The 24,908-nt window shown below is 45.8% G+C and overlaps 2 protein-coding genes and 1 pseudogene across 2 annotated transcripts; 2 read left to right on the forward strand and 1 right to left on the reverse strand.

Annotated features, from left to right (window-relative positions):
* LOC142891221 (leukocyte elastase inhibitor-like) overlaps nucleotides 1-2,095 on the forward strand; it is a 9,210-nt pseudogene extending 7,115 nt beyond the window's left edge.
* A 5,685-nt stretch (nucleotides 2,096-7,780) lies between these two features.
* On the forward strand, nucleotides 7,781-8,768 carry LOC142891218 (uncharacterized). Its single transcript, XM_076030670.1, has one exon. The coding sequence runs from the start codon at nucleotides 7,796-7,798 to the stop codon at nucleotides 8,732-8,734; it is 939 nt and encodes a 312-aa protein (XP_075886785.1). The 5' UTR covers nucleotides 7,781-7,795; the 3' UTR covers nucleotides 8,735-8,768.
* A 7,767-nt stretch (nucleotides 8,769-16,535) lies between these two features.
* LOC142891215 (NLR family CARD domain-containing protein 3-like) lies at nucleotides 16,536-22,685 on the reverse strand. Its single transcript, XM_076030668.1, has 8 exons — nucleotides 22,626-22,685; nucleotides 21,977-22,525; nucleotides 21,132-21,898; nucleotides 19,792-19,956; nucleotides 17,804-17,977; nucleotides 17,307-17,480; nucleotides 16,757-16,940; nucleotides 16,536-16,553 (listed from the first exon to the last, which is right to left on the reverse strand). Exons 1-8 carry the CDS (start codon nucleotides 22,683-22,685, stop codon nucleotides 16,536-16,538), a joined length of 2,091 nt encoding a protein of 696 aa, XP_075886783.1.
* Between the last annotated feature and the right edge of the window lie 2,223 nt (nucleotides 22,686-24,908).

A 24,908-nucleotide genomic window follows, 5' to 3' on the forward strand; every position in this document is an offset into this window, starting at 1 on the left:
TAACAAAACAAAAGATGCGCAGGGTAAAAAAAAAGTTGCGCATGTGTGTGTGTGTAAATAGAAACACGCACTCAGGTGTCCATCTCAAGACCTCTTTCTTAATGATCACTGACCGGCATCTCTAGGATCAAACAGACGTATTTTGATCAAGTCTTCCTCTGTGTGTGTGTGTATGTGTGTGTGTGTGTGTGTGTGTGTTTGTTTGTGTGTGTGTGTGTGTGTATTTCTTTAATCTCTCTCGCACTCTGATACAATGTACTGACAAATATAACATACAAATATGATGGAATTTGTCATTTGGTTTTTATTTTGAAATTAGTTTATTTTGAAAATTCACCGGATTGTCTCGTTTTTTTTGAGCGACTTCCTGTACTATTGACGAGGATCGCTCGCGGCTCGCGCACAAAATAGAGCAGACGCCGAAACGACAACTGCATCAGAGTGCGAGAGAGATTAAACAAATACACACACACACACAGAGGAAGACTTGATACCTGAGTGCGTGTTTCTATTTGCACACACACACACACACACACACCTAACGCCCGTTCGTAGGGGATGAATTGTTCAAGTTCGAGTTTAAAAATAAAATATACAAATTTTGGTAGTACTAGTAATCATTACTATGTAATGTTACAGTTATGCCCATCAGTTATCTTTGTTGGGCTTGAGTTTATAATAATTTTTTTTACCCTATGCTTTTGTTTTGTTAGTAGTACTTGTCATTGCTCCAACACGAATAAACATGCTGCATTTGCAGAAAGCAAGTATTTGCCTACTCCCATGTTGATATGAATATTAAAAAAATGGAAAAATATCAGTTTATGGTAGATTTAGAGCAGATAAAAAAATATGCAATTAATCGTGAGTTAACTATGGAAAACCATGCGATTAATCTGATTAATTTTTTTAATCGACTGACAGCTCTAATATTTATATATATATATGTATATGTCGTGGTTCCATACAAAAAAAAAAATATTTATTACAGCACTCAAATCATTTCATGATAAAATATATCATAGGCGACCAAGGGAAGAATATTCAACATAAGGCCGAAGAAATTAAGTGACCTATTCAAAATAAAGAAGAAATACTCAAAACAGGGGGGAATAATTCAAAGTAATGGGGAGAAAATAACTTCAAACGGGGGAAATGGGGTCCGTTCAGGGCTGAGGCCTTACCAGTGCGACTGACCAGGGAGGACGAGGAGGAAGCCCAGAAGAGTCACCCCACTCACTCGTGAAACAGCACTCAACGCACACTCCAGGTGAACAATCAACCCAGGTGGTGACAGCACAGCAAACCAGGAAAAGGGACACCACCACCCGCCTACACCAGTCGATGACTGTCGGTCCTCAGCCACTGAAGGACAAAAAGCAAAACAAGTTAGGAGGAGGAAATGCACATAACTAAGCAAACCTAAACTAATAAAAAAAAAAAAAGTTTAACATACGTATACATACACAAAAAGAAGCAAACTTGCAAATGAATCAAAACCAATTAACAGACAATCACATCAATTTGACAATAACAACAGCAACAATGAACGTGACAACCATAAGCAAAAAAAATTAAATGAAATAAAATAAATCCCTCAATCGCACAGTTCAGAATAAAAGAGAAACTAAACCCGGCTAACACGGGTGCCTCTGAGAGGTAGCTATGCCCAAACGACTCAACGTGGACAGCGGCTGCAGCGCCTGAGCGTGCCACAGCAGGAGGAAGCGGAGGGGACAGCACAGTCACACCGATCCCAGCGTCCACCACAAAGCCTTCGATGTAGTTGGACCGTATGCGAGGTTTCTGAGCGATTTCAGCCCCGCAAAGCAGCACCCCTGCTGGCCCTATAATGCCACACAACTTTTAACAAATAATACCAGGAGTCCTACTACTAACTTTATCTCAAAGCACAGTCACTCCATAATGACATGGTTGTTTTTTTGGTCAGACCATTTAAGTGAAATTGGATCGTTGTGTGTCACAGCACAGTGGTTGAGACACACTGGTTTAGATTATAATGCAACACATTTGTCAAATATATCTCTCCTTTTTGCCTCCTCTCTGACAGGCATGTCTCCAGACCACAGCCTGACTATTTCAGATGTTGTCCACAAGGCAATTGTCAAGGTCAATGAGAAGGGAACAGAAGCTGCTGCTGCAACTGGTATGATCTTCAAACTATTGATGTACATACCTCCAAAAAAGTTCACTGCAGACCACCCCTTCCTGTTGTTCATTCAACACAACCCCTCCAGGAGCATTCTCTTTGCTGGCAGATGCTGCAACCCAGAGTGAGGGCAGAGTGAGATCTGCAGCCCTGTGGGTGATTTTAATTTGTACTCTACGCCTCTTTCAGTGTTGTTTTTTTTGTTTGTTTTTTTCCTTAGCGGCAGCCGGTCATTTTTTTTGCGAAATATAAACGAAAAGATAGACCAAATAAAAAAACGCTTTGAAGGCTTGTGAACGAGCCGAGGACGTGCAGACAACGCGGGGTTTGTTTACAACACAGGCAGAAGTACGGCTTCTTCTTCTTCCACGACTCTTTCCGGAAAATGAGCAACTCCGCGCGTGCCCAAATGATTCATTCTGAATAAAGGCTAAATAAAGGCTTTTCTGGCAAACAAGAATAAAGACATGAATTGCCCTGATTGAAAACTCATTTACTGATGCTTGACTCAGGGTGCATCAAGCGTGGCTGTGACTACCACGCTTGATGCACCACGCTTGATGCTGGCCAAACACACACACACACCTCAATGAGCAGCATTCAAGATGCTGCATTTATTGTAGAGAAGCTTTGATGCTGAAGTATCATTGCTTTGATCACCTTTGAGTTTAAAAAGCCTTGACTTGAAACAATCTCTCTCTCTCTCTCTCTCTCTCTCTCTCTCTCTCTCTACATATTAATGTGTGTGAGTGTGTGTGTGTGTGGTGTGACTGTAGTTGTACTTGTTTTTCTCCTGATGAATCTGCTAAAAAAAAACATCAGAAGCCTTTTAGAAACCAAATCTGAAAACTGATCAAATGAAGCCACAACCAATGAAACCAGGAGAAACAGACAGGTCAGAGGTCAGGGGTCAAGGTAGGTCTATTATTACTGTTATTGTCATTGCTTTGTTTATTTTAAAAAAAGGTTTCATGAATAAATTTTATATACATGTGTATTTTTTGTAAACATCTTTCACATTTGTATGTTCTTAAACGTGTATATTTCAATAACATTTTAATAATCCTTTGCGTTTGATCTTAAATGTCTTTTTTAAACACATTTTAACATCTGCATGCTTTACCTTCTCTTTGAAAACATTCATTCATTCATTCATTTTCCATACCCGCTTAGTCCCGAGGTCAGGGTCACGGGGGTCTGCTGGAGCCTATCCCAGCTGTCATAGGGCAAAGGCAGGGGACACCCTGGACAAGTCGCCAGTTCATCGCAGGGCCACATAGAAACAAACAACCATTCACACTCACATGCACACCTACGGACAATTTAGAGTGTTCAATTGACCGCACATGCATGTTTTTGGAGTGTGGGAGGAAGCCGGAGAACCCGGAGAGAACCCACGCAGACACGGGGAGAACATGCAAACTCCACACAGAAAGGTCCCAGGTCCAGGCCCCGGAATCGAACCCACGACCTTCTTGCTGTGAGGCAGCAGCGCTAACCACTGCGCCACTGTGTCGCCCGTCTTTGAAAACATTCTAATAAATATCTGAGTGTTTTTCAACATATTTTTCAATCCATTGAAACCTCCTCCAGTTCTCCAGTCAACTAATGTCTTCATTCTGAGGCTGCTGGTGCAATTCCTCCAATCAAATCATCAACACATCAACTGTAGTCAGAGACTTTCATCATCACTATGGACACTGTTGCTTTTCCCGCCTACCGCTTCATCCGTGGGTCGGGTCGCGGGGGCAGCAGCCTTAGCAGAGATGCCCAGACCTCCCTGGCCCCAGTCACCTCCTCCAGCTCGTCCGGTGGGACCCCAAGGCGTTCCCAGGCCAGCCGGGAGACATAGTCCCTCCAGCGTGTCCTGGGTCTTCCCCGAGGCCTCCTCCCGGTGGGACATGCCCGGAACACCTGCCCAGGGAGGCGTCCAGGAGGCATCCGGAACAGATGCCCGAGCCACCTCAGCTGGCCCCTCTCGATGCGGAGGAGCAGCGGCTCTACTCCGAGCTCCTCCCGGGTGGCCGAGCTTCTCACCCTATCCCTCAGGGTACGCCCGGCCACCCTGCGGAGGAAACTCATTTCGGCCGCTTGTATTCGCGATCTTGTTCTTTCGGTCACTACCCAAAGCTCGTGACCATAGGTGAGGGTGGGAACGTAGATCGACCGGTAAATCGAGAGCTTCGCCTTTCGGCTTAGCTCCTTCTTCACTACGACGGACCGGTACAGCGACCGCATCACTGCAGCCGCTGCACCGATCCGCCTGTCGATCTCACGCTCCATCCTCCCCTCACTCGTGAACAAGACCCCGAGATACTTGAACTCCTCCACCTGAGGCAGGATCCCCCCACCGACCCGGAGAGGACAAACCACCTTTTTTCCGGTCGAGAACCATGGCCTCGGACTTGGAGGTGCTGATTCTCATCCCAGCCGCTTCACACTCGGCTGCAAACCGCCCCAGCGCACATTGGAGGTCCTGGCTCGATGAAGCCAACATGACCACATCATCTGCAAACAGCAGAGACGCAATCATGTGGTTCCCGAACCAGACTCCCTCCGGCCCCTGGCTGCGCCTAGAAATTCTGTCCATAAAAACAATGAACAGAACCGGTGACAAAGGGCAGCCCTGCCGGAGTCCAACACGCACTGGGAACAAGTCTGACTTACTGCCGGCAATGCGAACCAGACTCCTGCTCCGATCGTACAGGGACCGCACGGCCCTTAACAGAGGGCCCCGGACCCCATACTCCTGGAGCACCCCCCACAGGATGCGTCGAGGGACACGGTCGAACGCCCTCTCCAGATCCACAAAGCACATGTAGACCGGTTGGGCGAACTCCCATGAACCCTCGAGCACCCAGCGGAGAGTATGGAGCTGATCCAGTGTTCCACGACCCGGACGGAACCCGCACTGTTCCTCCTGGATCCGAGATTCGACTATCGGCCGTATCCTCCTCTCCAGCACCCTGGAATAGACTTTACCGGGGAGGCTGAGGAGTGTGATCCCTCTGTAATTAGAGCACACCCTCCGGTCCCCCTTTTTAAAAAGAGGAACCACCACCCCGGTCTGCCAGTCCACAGGCACTGTCCCCGACCACCACGCGATGTTACAGAGACGTGTCAGCCACGACAGTCCCTGCACATCCAGAGCCTTGAGGTACTCGGGGCGGATCTCATCCACCCCCGGAGCTTTGCCACCAAGGAGTTTCCTGACTGCCTCGGTGACTTCGGCTCGGGTAATGGACAAGTCCTCCCCCGGGTCCCCCGCCTCTGCTTCCTCCGCGGAAGACGTGACGGCAGGATTGAGGAGATCCTCGAAGTATTCCTTCCACCGCCGGACAACATCCCCAGTCAAAGTCAACAGCTCCCCGCCTGCACCATAAACAGTGTCGGTGGCGAACTGCTTCCCCCTCCTGAGGCGCCGAACGGTTTGCCAGAACTTCTTCGAGGCCGACCGAAAGTCCTCCTCCATGGCCTCCCCGAACTCCTCCCAAGCCCGAGTTTTTGCCTCCACTACCGCCCGAGCTGCAGCACGCTTGGCCTGCCGGTACGTGTCAGCTGCTTCCGGGGTCCCACGAGCCAACATGGCTCGATAGGACTCCTTCTTCAGCTTGACGGCATCCCTTACTTCCGGTGTCCACCACCAGGTTCGGGCCAGCTCAGCCCCTCTCTTCACCCGAGTGTCCAAAACACAGGGACGGAGGTCAGACGACACAACCACAAAGTCGATCATCGACCTCCGCCCCAGGGCATCCTGATGCCAAGTGCACCGGTGGACACCCCTGTGTTCGAACATGGTGTTCGTCATGGACAAACTGTGACTAGCACAGAAGTCCAGCAACAAAACACCGTTCGGGTTCAGATCGGGGAGGCCGTTCCTCCCAATCACGCCTCTCCAGGTCACACTGTCGCTGCCCACATGTGCGTTGAAGTCCCCCAGCAGAACAACGGAGTCCCCAGTCGGAGCACCATCCAGCACCCCTCCCAAGGACTCCAAGAAGGCTGGGTACTCAACACTGCCATTCGGGCCATAGGCCGAAATGACAGTGAGAGACCTGTCCCCAACCCGAAGGCGCAGGGACGCGACCCTCTCGTTCACCGGGGTAAACTCCAACACGTGACGGCTAAGCTGTGGGGCAATAAGCACGCCCACCCCCGCCCGCCGCCGCTCACCGCGGGCAACGCCAGAAAAATGGAGAGTCCAGCCCCTCTCGAGGAGCTGGGTTCCAGAGCCCATGCTGTGCGTGGAGGTGAGCCCGACTATATCTAGCCGGTACCTCTCGACCTCCTGCACCAGCTCGAGCTCCTTCCCCCCCAGCGAGGTGACATTCCATGTCCCTACAGCCAGAGGCTGTTTCCGAGGCCCGGGCTGTCGAGGCCCTCCGCCTCGACCGCCGCCCGAACCACACTGCACCCGACCCCTACGGTTTCCTCTGTTGGTGGTGAGCCCACAGGAGGTGGGACCCGCGTCGCTCCTTCGGGCTGGGCCCGGCCGGGCCCCGCAGGCGAAGGCCCGGCCGCCAGGCGCTCGCATACGAGCCCCAACCCAGGCCTGGCTCCAGGGTGGGGCCCCGGTTGCGCCATACCGGGCGACGTCACGGTCCTCTTTTTGATTTGCTTCATAAGGGTTTCTGAGCTGCTCTTAGTCTGTCCCGTCACCCAGGACCTGTTTGCCTTGGGAGACCCTACCAGGGGCATAAAGCCCCAGGCAACATAGCTCCTGGGATCATTCGGGCACTCAAACTCCCCCACCATGATAAGGTGGCAGCTCAGGGGGGAGTACACTATGGACACTGTTGCTTTTCCCGCCGCTTCATCCTTCAACCTTGGCTTCACTTTCAATATGATGCCGCACTTTTCACGCTCGCCTCCCCTGCAGTCCTCTGGCGCCCCCCAGTGGAGGCTTTGAAAAGCACAGGGCCAGAGGGATCAGTGGCACTGTTCAAACCCAGATTCACTGACTTTACCTTCCTGTTGTTGAGTTGAAACTCCGCCCACCCTCCCACTTTCAGGCAGCCTGATTGTTGTTATATTTGAATCGGTGGAAACAGATTGCAAATTAATGAGGATAATAAATATTTATTGATGGCAAGGAGCTAAAACTAAGGATGGCGATACAGCCGACTAACAAAGAAAGAAAATATCCACTGTATAAATCTAAGAACTACGGTAGTCGTTATAATAATAAACACAAATACTGTCTCTACAGAAAACAAGCAGGTATCCAGAAACTGAGGATATCTTTATCATAATAAACACAAATGTTCTCTCAAAAGCCAACAAACTCCTCTAGACAAAACTTAAATACAGGTGGCCAGGCACTGCTAGACCCTGGTGGAACTACCAAAGGAAAACTAGGTGTTGTGTCCCGATTTGGGCTCAGTAGGTGAGATTTAAAATGCAGATTTTCTTCACGAGTATCAAAGACAGATATTCTCGACGTCACAGCGCGTCACACAGGAGGCGACAGCACAGCCGGCCAGCCAGCCACGCCGCTCCTGAGCTTGAGCTCTGACTGAGCGAACCACTGGACTGTTTTCTCTTAAAAGGTGATCGTTCTCCAAATTATTTAGTATCTTCTCAATACACCTATCTCTATCAGTTTGCATAAGCACAGTCGAAGCCATGGCTTCTCCCTCTCACCTCTCCTCTGTCCCTCCTCTCTCTCCTCCCGTCTTTTCTTGCTCACACTGCCAGATGCTTAGCTTTAGCTCGTCCTCAATTACCGAGTCAGGGATGTGTGTTAAATGTAGTACTATGTTAGTGCTTGAGGCGAGACTTAGCCAGCTTGAGGAACGACTTCGCTCCTTCGAGCATAGTAGTCCTGTAGCTAGTAGGGTTAGCTTAGCTGGAGCGGAGCGTTCATTCGCTAGCGTAGCGTCGGAGTCTCTAGGTCCCACTAGTTCCCCTCCCTTCGCGGCTCCCGAGCAGCCGGGAAAGGTCGGTTGGGTGACTGTCAGGAGGAAGCGTAGCCTTAACAAGCCTGCCGGGCACCACCACCATTCTCAGCACCAGGCCCCCTCCGTCCATGTCTCGAATAAGTTTGCTCCACTCAGCAGCACGCCGACTGAGATTGACACTCTGGTGATCGGTTCGTCTATAGTGAGGCATGTTAACCTAGGACAGCCATCGGCCACAGTGAAGTGCATCCCCGGGGCCAGGGCGGGCGATATTGAAGGGCATTTAAAGTTAATGGCTAAGAATAAACGGAGATTTAGGCGGATTGTAATTCACTGTGGTTTCAATGATGCACGCCTGAAATCGTCCGAGGTCACTAAGTTAAACGTAGCTTCGGTGTGCGCATTTGCTCAGACCATGTCGGACGAAGTAGTTTTCTCTGGCCCCTTGCCAAATGTTAGGAACGATGAGATGTTTAGCCGCATGTCATCTTTTCACCGTTGGCTGTCAGGGTGGTGTCCTAATAACTCGGTGGGCTTTGTAGATAACTGGAAGCCTTTCTGGGGCAAGCCTGGTCTTGTTAGGAGGGATGGCATTCATCCCACCCGGGAAGGTGCAGCTCTCTTATCTAGCAATATAGTTAAAATTTTAGCTTCCACTCACTGACGCTCCAGGGTGGAGACCAGGCAACAGAGTTGTAGTCCTATACGCTACTCTGGGCTTCTCTCACTGCCGTCCCCTGCCGTTAGTAAGTAAGTAAGTCCCCGAAGCCCTGCCAGTCTTTTCCAATAGAAGTTGTGTCGGTCCCTCGCACCTCCAAACCTCTTATACTGTGCAAATCTCCAATAGATCATAGTAACCTAGTTCGAATAGATTGTAGAAATAAGGGGGCCCGGTCGGAGGTGGCTCCAGGGTCTCCCACAAACAAAATGGTGAAATGTGGCCTTCTTAACATTAGGTCTCTACATTCCAAGGCAGTTTTAGTTAATGATTTGATTAGTGAACATAGTGTTGATATTTTCGGCCTCACAGAGACATGGCTACGTCAAGATGAATATTTTAGTCTTAATGAAGCCACTCCTCCTAGTCATATTAATACTCATAAGGCTTGTGATAGTGGTCGAGGAGGTGGCGTTGCAGCTATTTATAATTCCAATTTGTTAGTCAATCTCAAGGCTCAATCTATTTATAATTCATTTGAGAGTTTAGCGATGTCTATTTCGTTGTCACCTGATAGGCAGGCAGATTCCGTTGAATTCATTGTTGTCTACCGTCCCCCCGGTCCATATTCTTCTTTCTTAGATGAATTTTCAGAGTTTTTGTCTACTTTAGCATTGACTAAAGACAAGATCATAATGATTGGAGATTTTAATATTCATGTTGACATTGAGAGTGACAGTCTGAGTTCTCATTTCAAATCTATCCTCGACTCCTTAGGCTTCCTTCAAGTTGTGAATGTACCCACTCATAAGCATAGTCATACTTTGGATCTTGTGCTCACTTTTGGACTTGGTGTAGAGCAGCTGACAATCTTTCCCCGAAACGACGTTTTGTCTGACCACTTTCTGATCAAGTGGTCAGATTCTAAGATTAAGATTCTAGTTTTAACATACAAAGCTCTTCATTCTCAGGCTCCTTCTTATATTAGGGAACTCATTGAACTTTATCATCCTCCAAGAGCCCTTCGCTCTGAGGATTCAGGTCTTTTAGTTATCCCCAAAATTTCTAGAGTTAGATCAGGAGGTAGGTGTTTCAGTTTCCTGGCACCTCTATTTTGGAACCATCTTCCAGCCTCGGTGAGGGGGGCAGACACAGTTAGTTTATTTAGGAGTAGACTTAAGACTTTCCTTTTTCTTAAAGCTTATAGTTAGACTCCATCCACTGTCAGTTAAGCTGCTGTAGGCTTACGCCGTGGAGGGAGATCTTTCGCTCCCGTTACAGGGATCGTTGCTCTGTGCAGGCGGAGCCTTTATCACTCTCCTCACCCAATCAATCTTTTACTCTATCCACTCTGTCCAAGCTCTCATAATGCTTTGTACAGTATGCTCGATATGCATGATACTGCCGCAGTCTCTGTGTCCCCGGCAGGTGATGACCACTGCGCCAGGAGCTGGATTGTGCTGTCCTGGGGGTCTTGCTGTCATCGCTTCATCCCACCACCACGCTTAAGACCTGGACTTGTCCTATCGGCAGATTGTCCATCGAGCTAGGCTCTTGCCTTCCAAAGCATGGACACTTACACTCCACATGGACAGCAGCCTTGAATTATTTCCTATTCTTTGTGTTTATATCCGTTTTGCCTGGTTGGTGTATCTGTTTTTCACTCTGTCCTGTCTGCCACCCTGGCTCACTCTGCTCCTTTCTCTCTTTCTCTGTCTCTCCTCTATCTTTCTACTTCACCCCAACAACTCATAGGCAGATGATGGCCCTCTGGAGTCTGGTTCTGCCCTAGGTTTCTTCCCACAGGGGAGTTTTTCCCAGCCACTGTCGCATCTTGCTTGCTCCGGGGGCCCGGTTGGTTCTCTCTGATTGTATAAAGCGCTTTGAGACGCCTTTGGTTGTGATTTAGCGCTGTACAAATAAAAGTTTATTATTATTATTATTACAGAGCAAACAGTGAGGGTGTCTGCCGTCGCTCTCAGGGAGCTCCAGCCTTTTTATACGCCAGCTTGCGGCAGGTGTGCTCTGAGTGGCTGCTTGTTGTTGGCCAATCCTCTTCCCTGGACTGAACACGTGATCCCCCAGGGCCAATCGACGGAGCCTGCAGACCCACACCAGGGAGTGCACCACAAGACACAGCTGGGGGGGGGGGGGGACTAGCGGCTCACGGCCAGAACACTGTTTCCGAATGGAACAACTGAATTTTCAGCCGGGTCAAAGGTCAAATTCATAGGTCAAAGATGCGTATTTCCAGAATGGAAGTTGGTGGAAAGATGATTCCACCTCTGGCCTGTTCAGAAGAGAGGAATTATGTCAGCGGATCCATGTTTGAAGTCTGTAGGACGTTTAGGACAAAAATGATGATCTATTAAAAAAAAACTTCTTTTTTTTAATAGGAAAAGGTTTTGTTTTTTTGTTTTTTGTTTTTTTTTCCGAACTTCCAACTTGCAGAAAGTGGTTTGGACCTTTCAGACCATTTGGACGTGAATGGACACCACTTTTCTGGAACATCTTCTCCTGCTTCGGACTCAGTTCATTCAGTCTGATGTAATACTGTTGACTGCACTGCTGTTTACCTGTTTACCTGTTCACACTGCTGTTTACATTACATTACTCATACTGCACTATGAACATTTCTACCTTGACTGCTGCACCTATGTTTCTTTTATTTTTCTGTCACAGTGTAGACATATGTAGACTTGTATATATATTTTATATTTAGGTATATGTGCATATTTAAAGAATACTTGGATATCTATCTATCTAACTATCTATCTATCTATCTATATATATAAATATTATGTATACTTGTATATATATTCTTAATGTACCCCTCCACCGAGTTGCACATTGTTTATTGTTTATTGTATACTTCAGTCGAACATTGTTTATTTTTTTACCCTTTACTTTTTATTTCCTGTTGTTTTGTTTTTTGTTTTTTAACCTAAGTAGTGAGATTGAGAAAAAACAGAGTCAAATTCCCTGTTTGGCAGCACAAACTTTGCCAATAAAGCTGATTGTGAGAATCAGAATCAGCTTTATTAGTGGTCAGGGCAGGGGTGGGCAAACTATGCCCCGGGGAATACGGATGGTTCTGGAGAACAGTATGGACATCAGGGTAGTCGATGTCTATTGGAATGCGGCTACTCGCCCCAACCCAAACAACCCCAATCTGCAATTCGGCCCCCCTCTGAAATGAGTGCTTAATAATTCTCCAGTGTATTGATCAGTCTTCTGTTGTTAGGTGAGAGTTTGGTGACTATTGTGAGAGAGAGCCTGAAGTGCCGTTTCTACTGTTGTAAGCCCTGAGAGAGCTCCGGTGAGCTACATGCTACAGGGGCAAAGCCTTGTGTTTAGCCTGTTTGTGTTTGCTCATTGTGAATATATTGCACATGAATATTTTCTGTATAAACCAGTCGGAGTTGCGGTGATAGCATTTAATGTTTCAACCCACAGTGGTACTGTGTATCATTGTAAAATGTGTACAAGCAACTTATAAAATAAAAAAATATTGCTTAGCCTATGATGGTATTATTTTTGATGTATTACCCTAAATGGCTCATATAATTTTCATTGAAGCTAATTAAATATATAAGTGTATTAAAACAAGTGAATTCATACAGTTTAAAAAATAAATATCCAATTAAAAAGTGAATTAAAACACTGTTAGAATACAATTGGTGATGTTATGTGTATATGTATGTTGCATTTGAATATGAGCATGTAGAGAATGAATAGGAATAGTAGTGTCATGATGAATGTGAGTCATTAGTAATTGAATGTTTTGTGCACCATGTATTAGATTGGTTTCACTCTTTGGCTGGAATAAAGATTGAGCAGCGTGATTGTGAACCTTCCGCGGTTGAGTGGCGAGCCAAGCAAGCAACGTGACGTCCGAAGGAGAACGGGATCGACTCCGAGGAGCATCAACACCTCCTCATTCTACATTGACAGATAAGAACGTTCATCACAAAGATCTAGCCGGGTAGTAAAATAGATAGATATAGCAGAACAGACAGACACACTGGAAGCCACAGACATGGAACTGACTGACAACAGACTGACTTTTCACACAGCACTCAAACAACATTCTTTATCTCCTGACATAGGAGAATTTGACACGTTCTTTTGAACTTTATTATTTTATTCTCTTATTAATATTTGAAGAGCTCTATTTTGTTTTTGTCATAAATGTTATTGCACTGGCAAAATGTCTTGGTTTCCTGTAATAAAAAGGTTCAATGTTAAACTCAGCAACAGTGTCCAACTGCCCCAACCTAGACAGTAGTGATGTTACGAGACGCGCCGAGGCTTCGAAGCGTGTCGAGTAATGATGGGGGCGTTTCCGCGAAGCGCGTATCGAGGCTTGCTTCATTTAGGGGAGGAGCCAAAATGATGACGTCCGAAGCCTCGCCGCCCGGCTGGTACCACATGATTGCTTTTGGGAAGTGGTTAAGGTTTTGCTGCGAGGTTTAACGCCTTATATAGACCCCTCAGGCTCTATTCAAAATGGGGGTTATTGCAGTCAGTTGAGATTTGGAGAGAGTTTGGATGACTAGATTTTGGATAGCGTTTATAGTTTGGAGTGTTAGAGACTAGATAGCGTTTAGTTTGGAGATAGTTTGGAGAGTTTAGGGAGAGAGTGAGGAGAGGAGAGGTGATAGGATGGAGCCCCCTGTCCTGTACATCAACGTCCAAGTTACACAAGCATCTATGCCAGGAGTGCCCATTACGTCGATCGCCATCTACTGGTCAATCGCGAAGTTAGTTTGGGTCGATCGCATGGAGAGAGAGAGACGCACCGCTTTAAGGCGCGCGTCCGCGTCAATTACAGAATCGTTCAGGCAGGATTAGAAAACACGGTGGATGTGGTTGATTTTGGTCATAATGTACGATGTGCTGGATTTTGTTTTTATATGTGCTGTGTTTTACAGTGAAACGTAAATGTGACGTATCGGCTTGGGCACTATTCAGATCAAATAAAGGAGACATGAAGCAGATTTCATTTTAAATCTGAAACTATAATGAACAAAATCAATGTATACTTTAGATATCTGCATTTTGTAGGACAGGGACAGGAAAAAGAGTTTGGCTGTTGTTTTCTTTAAATACACGCCAAACTACGGTTGTCGCGTGAGCTTGCAATCCTGGCGTAAACTGATCGAGACGCCTCGCTCGGAAAATGCGCTTCAAAATGCGCACGCACCACAGACGCACCGGAGATCCTGGGAGATGCTGCTAGCAAAACGTCTGCGTTCCACACACACACACACACACACACACACACACACACACACCAATTACCCCTAACCTATGCGTTGAAAAACACAGAAATATACAGCAAAACATCTCAACGTAAACACACTTTTACTGATAAAATAAAACATAGGCAGATATAACCTTAACAATTTTAAACCATGAGTTTTCTGTGCAATGATAATCATACATGCACATGGGAACATGTTTACCCATTTAATCCTCTTTCTTTCCTTCTTTCCTTCTTTCTTTCTCACTGGACTACAAATATATTTCTGAATTAATATGTTTTGCTATTTTATAGTAGGTGGATCTTTTTGACTTGGTCATTTTAAAAGTAACTTGCATGTTGAAAAAGTGTGAGCACCCCTGATCTATGCCCTTTTCCAAGTTCCACAAGCACTTTCACTGTCATCTGCCTGATTACACCCATGCCCTTTTCAGAAAAAAAAAATGCACAACCTGCCATATTATATTAGCATTTTCTGAACATTTGCACAAACAGAATACATTCAAAAAATGTATTCTATACATATTCTAATTTATGTACAGAAATGATTTGGTCATCAATTTTTTTGCAATTCATAGTCATTCCCAACAGACACAACAGACACATAAATGCAATGCATCACACGTGGTTGAGACACAGCTTGCCTGTGATTGTACACTTGGCCAGTAGGTGGTGTCGTGTGCACATGACGCTTTAAGAAATGAAGCCTTTCTCCAAGCAGTTGGCTCAAGTGGTTCAATGCCTCATGAGGCTTCACCTCACCATCACTACTAGACAGTGTGCTTTCTTCATCCAGTGAAGGTTGGAGGCGTTACACTCTGATTACTGATAATGAGAAGAAACAAGTCCTTATTTGGCAGGGAGCCAAATGATCCATCCCTTCTTCCGGTGTCACCTGTTCAAACAATTTCCTGCAAGACAAGCCTGAGGTCACAGGTTCCTGTCCCCGTGCCTCCGATGGATCATAAGTTCCCCACCATGGAACTGAATGTGTTGTAGAGTTTGATGGTGGTGGCAAAGCCAGTTGCTTCTGCTGTCCATCCTCTGGTCACCAGTTGATGAGGGATGTGCTTCCTTTGTCCTTCCTTGAGCTCTTTGCATTGACTCCTGCAACAATGCCTTTCTTTATGAATTGAAGAATTTGGTTGAAACTTAATTTTATTTAAAGTGTTTGTATTTTGTTTATATGTCTAAAAGAAAAAACCTTGAAATAAACTATTCCTTTTTTCATTTTCAAGTTAAGAGTATTGTGTTATTTACAGAACTTAAAGATATACATTAAAATCAATAATCTAAAATGACATTTTTAAAGAATTAACTAATGAACCCAGAAGCCCACCCTTGGTAAAGGCGTAGTGCTACAATAATATTTATAATCTGACATTCACTCCTAAGAAGGTTCTTGTAGAACCCGACAGCAGATCTTCTAATCTCAGACCAGTCTGACATTTCAAGGCCACAATCCGGGCGTAAACAGTGAATGATCTTCCTTTGTCCCTTGTTTTGCTCCAGCCCAAAGAAGACTTGAGAAGGGGCATCCATCTCAGCCACATTTAAAAAGCTAGACCTGACCAGAGCTCCGTGTGCTGACACACCTAGCAGGTTGGCTATAGCGGCCTTTTTCTTTTTGAGGGAATCTAAAAGCCATCGATTTCCAGAGGACTCTGCTAGAGATGGCAGTTCTTCCGCCTCAAACATCGGGCTAAATCTCTCGTGACATTGCCAGTCAACTGCTGGATCTGTGCCTTGCCGAAATCCCACCACTGCTGGCTGCTGGGAAAGGCAGGCCTGTTCTCCCTATGGCTCTCCCAGAAATATTTCAAAGCTGTTCTAAAAGCCTGGTTATTTAAAAGGGCAGTGTTAAAATGCCAATAGGCGCCTTTTAAAGGAATATTCTTCATAAAAAACAGTGCAGGAGACCAAGGAGTGGTCACGAAAACCCACAGGTTAAAAATATTTCAAAGGTGTGTAAAACAATAAATGTGGTCAAGTGGAGCTCAAGATGAAAAGTTTTCTTTGGAATTACTCCAGGTCTACGATTGCTGTTAAAAAGCCTCCACACGTTGGATAACTGATGTGATTTTATAACCTGTGTCATCCTGCTGGAGGAGGCCCGCTGGGGTTCTGGGTGATTCCTATCTAGTGAAGGTGACTCTGTGCAATTCAAATCACTTCCCAAAAACATCAAATCATTTTCATCACAATTTTTAACAGCATCATTTAAAATGTCTAAAAAAGCCGACCCTTCAAGCGCCTTTGTTGGGCGTAGACATTTAAAAATACAAGTTGGATATTTTCACTTTGAGCAACACACCTGGGATGATTACTTCAAAATCAAAAGAAACTGGTAAAAATCTTTGTGAAAATAAAATTCCCACCCCTCCACTACAGTTGGACCACCCATGGATAAAAGAAAAAGTACACAAGTCAAAGTCAAAGTCAAAGACCTTCTACACTTCCTCATTTTGGCTGCTGAGTTGACTTTTTACTTTGACAATGTGCTTTTTTAACCTGTAAACCTCCTGATCAGAGAGCTCATCATCAACTCTTCCACATTTCCTAGTGAGGAGTTTAGCGGATTTTAGAAAACACTTTAAGATGGGGAAAGTGATCTTCTACTATTATTAACCTCTGCCCTTTAGTTCTTTCCAAAAACCTTTTTATCCCCCCCCCCCAGTGTAGAGAGAGTGTGCTGGTGACTCTTGTGACAAAGCAAGATCGCTGTCTCCCTCCTGGCTGAGAGTCACTGCTCTCCTGCTCACCTTGCTGCTGCCGCTCCCTGACTCTGTTCCCTTTCTCTTTTGTGAGATTTTAATGTCGTCATCGCTGACCATCTCCTCGTCCAATAAGGCATCCATCTGAGTTTCCACGTCATCAATCTTTAAATTTTTTCCACTTTCTTCTGACTCGCCGGCTGCATCCTCCTGAACCGTCTCTTCACCTGTCCTTTCCAAACAGACAACGGGGGAAACCTCTCTCACCAACGGTACCCTCGGACCCGGTCGGCTGCAGCGGTTCCATGCTAGCAGCGACTTCGGACCGGGCCGGCTGCGGTGGTTCCCCACCGGCGGTCGGCCTAGACCGCATTGGCCCCGCCCCACTCTTCTCTGGGCACGATGGAACCAAATGAGCCTCCGCCATTTCATGGTTTCAGATGTTGCCAAAACGACGTCATTGAAGCCATGGACTTTGAATGGAAAGGACAGGTTTAGATGGTGTGTGGAATCTTTCAAGATGATAAATACTTGCCTGCGGTGACTGACTACGTGTCTCAGCTGAGGTGATTTGCAGCCAAGCGACACCAGTACTGACCTCACACTATCCAGTTGATAGTCTCTGCTGTGGACAAGATCCATTAGTGGCTTCACTGATGAATACTGCAGCTGGTTCCCACTCAGGTCCAGGTGTCTGAGGTGGGAGGGGTTGGACTTCAGAGCTGAGAGCAGCCAATCACAGCTGAGCTCTGACAACCTGCAGTCCCCCAACCTGAATAGAGAATAAATGATGGAGAGTTTATAATGATAGAGATTTTTTCCAGGGTGTCATCACTCTGAAAATCAAAGTGAAACGTCGACTTCAGAATCTGACACTACAGAAAATGTCACCTTGAAATTAAATCCTCAGTCCAAAATTAATGTGTGTTGAAATGATGTTTGGTCACATGACCACTGATGAACAGAATGAAATTTTCATATTTCTGGATGTCATTTTGATATGAATCAACCTTCAGTTCAATGTTTATTCAACATGTGTGATGAATTGTGTTTGGTGCTGAAACCATCATCCACTGGTTCCAAACCAGTACTGACCTCAGAACCTCCAGTTTACAGTCTGGACTCTGCAGAAAACCACTCAGCTCCTTCACTCCTGAATCCTGCAGCTGGTTCTCACTCAGGTCCAGGAGTCTGAGGTGGGAGGGGTTGGACTTCAGAGCTGAGAGCAGCCAATCACAGCTGAGCTCTGACAAACTGCAGTCGTCCAACCTGAATAAAGAATAAATGATGGTGTGAGTGGAGTTTTCATCACTATCTCAAATTAAAAATATTAATGTCTATAACACTGTAATGTCCATTAAACCAATCAGAAGCACAACAATAATACTGAAATAATGAATCACCACAATAAAATATTTGATATCAACCTGTTTAGTCATGTGACCACTGATCAGCTGTTAACAATGTTGGAATTCATTGATTCCTTTTGCCTCAAAGGTTCAGTGTGTAAAATCAGTGCAGATTTATTGCTGAAAGCTTCATATACAACCGTCAATATAGTTTGAAGTCTTTGATTAGTAGAAAATAAAAGTCCTCTGCTTTTCCTGCCATTAGAACGGTTCTTTATAGAAAAAGACAGGAGGTCAAAGGTCGTGGCCATCTTGCACCCCCATGTTTGTAGGCGGCTGGTTGGGAAGATCAGTTTGAGAGACAGTTTCATATTGATGGTTGGAGGCTGGAATCCTCTAATAAAGCAAATTCTGAGAACAAATGGTTATTAAGTGACAGAAATGCAGTGGAATCTTTTCTGCATCTTGCTCATCAATACTGAACTGACTGAGATGATAGAACCTGCATTGACTGTTGACCTTCTGCTGAGTCCAGCTGGATCTATCTACAGTATCTAAGTGCTCATACAGGTGGCTAATGCTAGCGCTAGCTGAAAATCATGCTAGCACTGGACTGTCTGCTGTGACTATGACTGATTGTGATGCTAATAGATGGTTGTAATATTTGTATTGATGGAACTTTATACAGAGAATTAGACACCTTTGGTGTCAACCACATCCTTTATGATGCTGGAAGGCCCCCGTAGTTCACTGGCAAGAAGGGGAGAGGGAGGGCCAGCAAGTAAGCACTGCAATCTGACCACTAGATGGCAGGATTTTACATACTGGACCTTTCAACCCAGTTTCACTCATTTCAAACACAAACCAGTGACTGCAAATTGAATTTCCAACAGCAGTTAAGTGAAAATCATGACAACAATAACAAGAGTGATAGAAGTTGTAGAGTGAAGAGGGTGAACTGACCTCAGAGTCTCCAGTTTACAGTCTGGACTCTGCAGAAAACCACTCAGCACCTTCACTGATGAATCCTGCAGCTGGTTCCCAGTCAGGTCCAGCAGTCTGAGGTGGGAGGGGTTGGACTTCAGAGCTGAGAGCAGCCAATCACAGTTAAGCTCTGACAAACTGCACCTCTCCAACCTGAATAAAGAATCAATATTTGATTTCTTCCATGGTGTAAATGTCATATTAAGAGTCATTTCTCCCTGTTGATGATCCAGATGTGCAGCTATTGGGATCACTGAGTCATTCCCTCAAACCAGTCATTGTGTCAGTGTGTTGTCAACACAATAACAACAGCAGTGTGCCAGTCAGTGTGCAGCTAATCAGCAGTGAAGATGGAAAATAATCAGTGAGTCCTTTGTGTGCTTGTGGCTGTTTTCAGTCATCAGAGTCTCGTTACAAGTCAAACACATTCAAAGGACAAGATGAAGAAATACTGCTGCACTATTAATCTGCCTCTAACATTTCTTAACAGGATTTTCTGATCAGTCATGTGACCTTCATCACCAATCAACAACTTCCATTGAGCTCCAAAGTGACTGGAGACATTTTCCACACTTTCTTCCACCATCCAAAGTCTTTTCTGGCTGCAGATTGTTGACATGAAAATATCAACATCCACTTTGTCTTGATGAGTCTTTAATATCTGCTTCAAAGTCTTCACACTGAGCAGCGTTACACACCAGTTGTCATCTGCTGACACACACTGTCCACCAGTAGAAAGCAGGAACTGACCTGAGAACTTCCAGTCTGCAGTTTGGACTCTGCAGTCCAGCACAGAGCAGCTTCACTCCAGGATCCTTCAGGATGGTCCAGCTCAGGTCCAGCAGTGGGAGGTGGGAGGGGCTGGACTGCAGAGCTGAAGACACCACTGCACACTGAAGCTCTGAGAGTTGAACACTGAATGAAGGAGAGCAGAGTGAGAAGTTGCTCCCTCCTTCATCATCATCATGATCATCATCATCACCACCATCATCATCATCATCATCATCGCCATCACCGTCATCACCACCACCACCATCATCATCATCATCACCACCACATCACCACGATCATCATCATCACCACCATCACCATCATCACCATCACCATCATCACCATCACCATCATCATCACCACCATCACCATCATAACCACCATCACCACCATCTTCATCATCTTCATCATGAATGATTGAATAGTTGATTTTGGTTGACAGTGTAAATCCAATCAATCTTGTGCAATCAACTGACAACAATGAAAAAGAAGCTTCCAAAACAAATGTGCACATTATAAAGACTCACAACAACAAAAACATAACAACTGTGTGAAGGAAAAAGCAGCAGGCTGAAGCCCAAGCTGATTCTTGCCTCTCCTATACAGTCCATAAGATTAGCTGGAATAATTAGTCAGACAAAATCAAAAAGGAAAAAAAGAGAAAAACAACTCAACAAAATATGCTTGACATTATTCTTCATCATTGACTCACAATTAAATCATTTATCCTCATCATCATCAAGTATTTTGCCCTTCAAGATTTTTTCAACTCAACAAAGAAGCACACATTTTCAAATGGTCACTGATCCCATTCCAAAATGGAACTCCCAAAAAAGAAAGACATCTATATTTAACAATGCTTCTCACCTTCCATCATTCAAAGACACTCAACCCTCTGAACACGGATTGAATTTCTCTCACTTTAAAACACTGTGGGGTAGATCCTCAAAGCGATTGCGCGGCTTTTGCGCCTGAAAATCTGTGTAAATAGCACAGAAAACGGTGATTCCGATCCACAGAGGAGACGCAAACGTGAAAATCGGCTTACAATGCGCTGAGGCACAGATAGCGGCAGGGTTGCGCCAGACTGGAAGATGAATTGGAAGATCTTTGATTCTATCAATCATTGATTTGTGCTTTAGGGAACTTTATTGATTATTCTGACAACTCTTTTCTGTAGTTGAATTATTATTATAACTATTTAACCAGGTTTGTCCCTTTGAGATCCAAGATCTCTTTTACAAGAATGACCCCACACACACACACACACACACACACACACACACACACACACACACACACACGCACTCTATACGTACCTTCCTATCACAGCCTTCCTGCAGTTCCTCACAGCTGGAATCAGTCTCAATCTTCCCTCCATGGTTGTATTGTACTTGTTGAGGTCCAACTCCTCCAGAACCTCCTCTGACATCTGCAGCATGTAGGCCAGAGCTGAACACTGGATGGCTGAGAGTCTCTTCTCTGATCTGTTCTCTGACTGTAGGAACTCTTGGACCTCCTGATGCACTGACTGATCCTGCACCTCCAGCAGACAGTGGAAGATGTTGATGCTTCTGTCAGGATAAACATCACCAGTGTTCATCTCCTTCAGGTTGTTGATGACCTTCTGTAAGGTTCCTGGATGGTTGTCAGTGAGACCCAGCAGGCCTCCTAAGAGTCTCTGGTTGGATTCCAGACTAAGTCCATGGAGAAAGCGAACAAACAAGTCCAGGTGACCGTTTGGACTCTGCAGGGATTTCTTCATCATCCTCTTCAGGAACTTATCCAGGGATTCTCCAGAGTGAACATCTCCTGTCCTCTTCCTCTTGGTGTGACAGTGGAAGCTGTAGACTGCAGCCAGAAACTCCTGGACGCTCAGATGAACGAAGCAGTAGACAGTTTTGTGGAAGATCACACTCTCTTTTCTGAAGATCTCTGTACAAACTCCTGAGTACACAGAGGCATCAGTCACACTGAGACCACACTTCTCCAGGTCTTCATTGTAGAACATGATGTTTCCACTCTCCAGATGTTCAAATGCCAGCTGGCCCAGCTTCAGAAGAAGCTCCCTGTCAGCCTCCGTCAGGTTAATGTTGTCTTTTGGTTTCTTCCTTGAGAAGAATGAGAATGAGAACATGTCAGTCAGCATCTTTGACCACTTCAGCTCCTGTGGACCTGTGGTCTGATGCTCTCCTCCATACTTGTGCTGTTTCCTCTTGGTCTGGACCAGCAGGAAGTGTGAGTACATGTCAGTCAGGGTCTTGGGCAGCTCTCCTCTCTGCTCTAAGCTCAACATGCTCTCCAGAACTGTGACAGTGATCCAGCAGAAGACCGGGATCTCACACATGATGTGGAGGCTCCTGGAGGCCTTGATGTGGGAGATGATCCTGCTGGACACATCTCCTCTATCTCTGAACCTCCTCCTGAAATAGTCCTCCTTCTGGTCATTGGTGAAGCCTCGTACTTCTGTCAGCCTGTCCACACATGACGGAGGGATCTGATTGGCTGCTGCAGGTCTGGAAGTTATGCACAGCAGAGCCGAGGGAAGCAGATCTCCTCTGATCAGGTTTGTTAGCAGGACGCTGACTGACTTCTTCTGAGTGACGTCAGTCACCACCTGGTTCTTCTCAAAGTCCAGAACCAGTCTGCTTTCATCCAGGCCGTGCAAGATGAAGAGAAGTTTGCAGACATGCAGCTGCTCTGCTGTGAGCTTCTCTAACGTTGGATGGAAAACATGGAGCTCCAGAAGACTGTGGTGCTGCTCTTTGACCAAGTTGAGCTCATACTGAGCATAGTCTGATGATTTGACTGACTCTCTTCATTTGAGCCTGTGTGGCATTGCCAAACCAGCAGATGGCAGCAAAGGTGACCATGCTTTCAATAAAAGAACAGCACCAAGCCACAGTTGCAACCCTGAAGACTGAAGCAGGGAGGCAACGAGAGCATTTTGACTGTCTTGGTGTGAGCCAGGCGGGGATGGAACCCACAACCTCCCAGTCTCAGCTGCTTAGGGACTGGACTGGAAGCTGGAAGTTGTTGTTTGCGTTCCTGGAAGAGTGTTTTTCACAGAAGGCTGCTGGACTGACAGCAGGCCGGCACATCATCCAGCAGCTGCTGTTTCCTGCTCAGCGCTATTGCTGGTGTTCCACTTGCCAATAAAATATCTCCACTTCTGCTGAACCCACTGACGTCACGCAAACTCTGTGCTGAAGCTCAAGATCCACATCATCCAATTGATGTTTCTGGATGCTTTCTTCACAGGAACAAACAAAGTAAAACCTGCTCCCAGTGGGAAAATGCTCAAATTTCTAATTCTTTTTTGTCAGCCACAATTTTGGAGGTGTTTCACAGTCATGTGACCCAAAGGAAAGAGAAACACTGTTTGCTGTCTGCTTTGTTTGTTTTGGTGCTTGGCAGAGACCTCCAGTGAGATGAAAATTCAACTACAGAAAATAAAAGTGTCATTCTTACAAGAGACAGGTGAACCAAACTATGGTCTGTGGCCCCTTCCAGGCCATTGCAGCCACAACCAGTGCAGTTGACAACAACTCCAAGAAGAAGATCACTGCACATTTGCCTGCAAGTTAACAATAATGACAGGGAGCAGCAGTGTAGTAGTACTGCAGTAGTACTGTAGTACTGCAGGTTGGTCTCCAGAACACTTGTCAAGGGTCTGGGTCTGGTCTGGGACTCTGAGGCATTTTTATTGCTTCTACACTTGGCAGCGGGACGGCTTGACTGGTGAGACGGGCATGATGGGAAATTACACTATTGACCAGATCAGGACTAAAATATTGATCCGTCCAATATGTGGATTCTCAAATTAATACTCCAGTCATCTGAGGCCTTCCATTGTTTCTCTGGGGTACAGCCAGATAGAAATGCTCAAACTCTGAATGACTGCTGCCTGCCTGCCTGCCACATCACACCAGTCTGTTGCACAAACTGTCCACTGCCTGGCCGCATCTGGAGCACAAGCTAGAAATCAGCTTTGCACTTCCTGCTGCTGCACAGTGTTCTTCTGTCTGATCAGCCCTTCTCCCCCTCAGGCTGCAGCTGGAGTGGTGACTTCAAGCTGACATCCAACATTAAAAGGAACAGAACTACAACCTGTTAACAAGGCACAATAATATTGAAGCACCCTGCTAAAGTATACATATGTATATTTTTATACATATATATGCATGAATATCAAATCAAGTGCAAAATATAAATCAAAGTATATACACAAAATTATACAAATTGGTTATTTGACCAATTTTAAAGTTTTGCTCATTTCCTTCCTGAAATCCACCTTGAAATCCCACCCCTGTTGGGATCAGGATAATCCAGTTCTTTTTGGATCAAAGTTATCCAGATCCTACTGAAATGTTTTGAACAACACAAACTGAAGGTTTGATCCAGATTAAAATTAGGATTGGATTACATCATCTAATCTGATTTCAGAATCCTTCTTTCCCTTTGGAACCCATTTTCAAGATTCCATCCAATCCCATAACCAAAATCCAATCAGATTACCAGTGAAGTTGTGGGTGGGGCCAAGGCTGATGGTACCGATTTATAGCAAGATGTTGATTTTTCAACATTAGGTGTTGATGATCAAGCAGGTGTTGTAATCAACAGCTCTGCTGAGTCAGCGGTTCATCTGTATTTCCGGGACAAAGGCCGCTCCTTCCAAGACTCAAAGGTCCAGATTTTAGACACAGAAGACAGATGGTTTGAGAGAGGAGCGAAAGAAGCCACCTGTGTCCACCTAGAGCAACCCTCTGTGAACACAGAGGAGGACTCCTGCTGCACCGCTCACTCACACTGCTGCTGCTGCTGCCGCCTCCAGCCAACATGCAGCCTGATGGAGAAGCATTTGGACTTTCAGCTGCTCTTGTGATATTTTTTGATTCTTAGATTCTCTGATCAGTGTTTCTGCTCCCACTTCCCTGAAATCACATGACGCTGTGTTGAGTTGAAGTGCAGCCACGCCCCTCTCTCTCTGCCAGGGTGCATCAAGCGTGGCTGTGGCTCCCAGGAGCAGTTGGAGTGCAACAGGTGAAGATGGTCCGGTCCTCAAGGATGCTCACTCCATCAAAAGACAAGGGCAG

Source organism: Nelusetta ayraudi, unplaced genomic scaffold, assembly GCF_046127955.1.
Source record: "Nelusetta ayraudi isolate G7.1 ecotype Tasmania unplaced genomic scaffold, CSIRO-AGI_Nayr_v1 ptg000029l, whole genome shotgun sequence".
In the NCBI taxonomy this organism is placed as follows: Eukaryota; Metazoa; Chordata; class Actinopteri; order Tetraodontiformes; family Monacanthidae; genus Nelusetta; species Nelusetta ayraudi.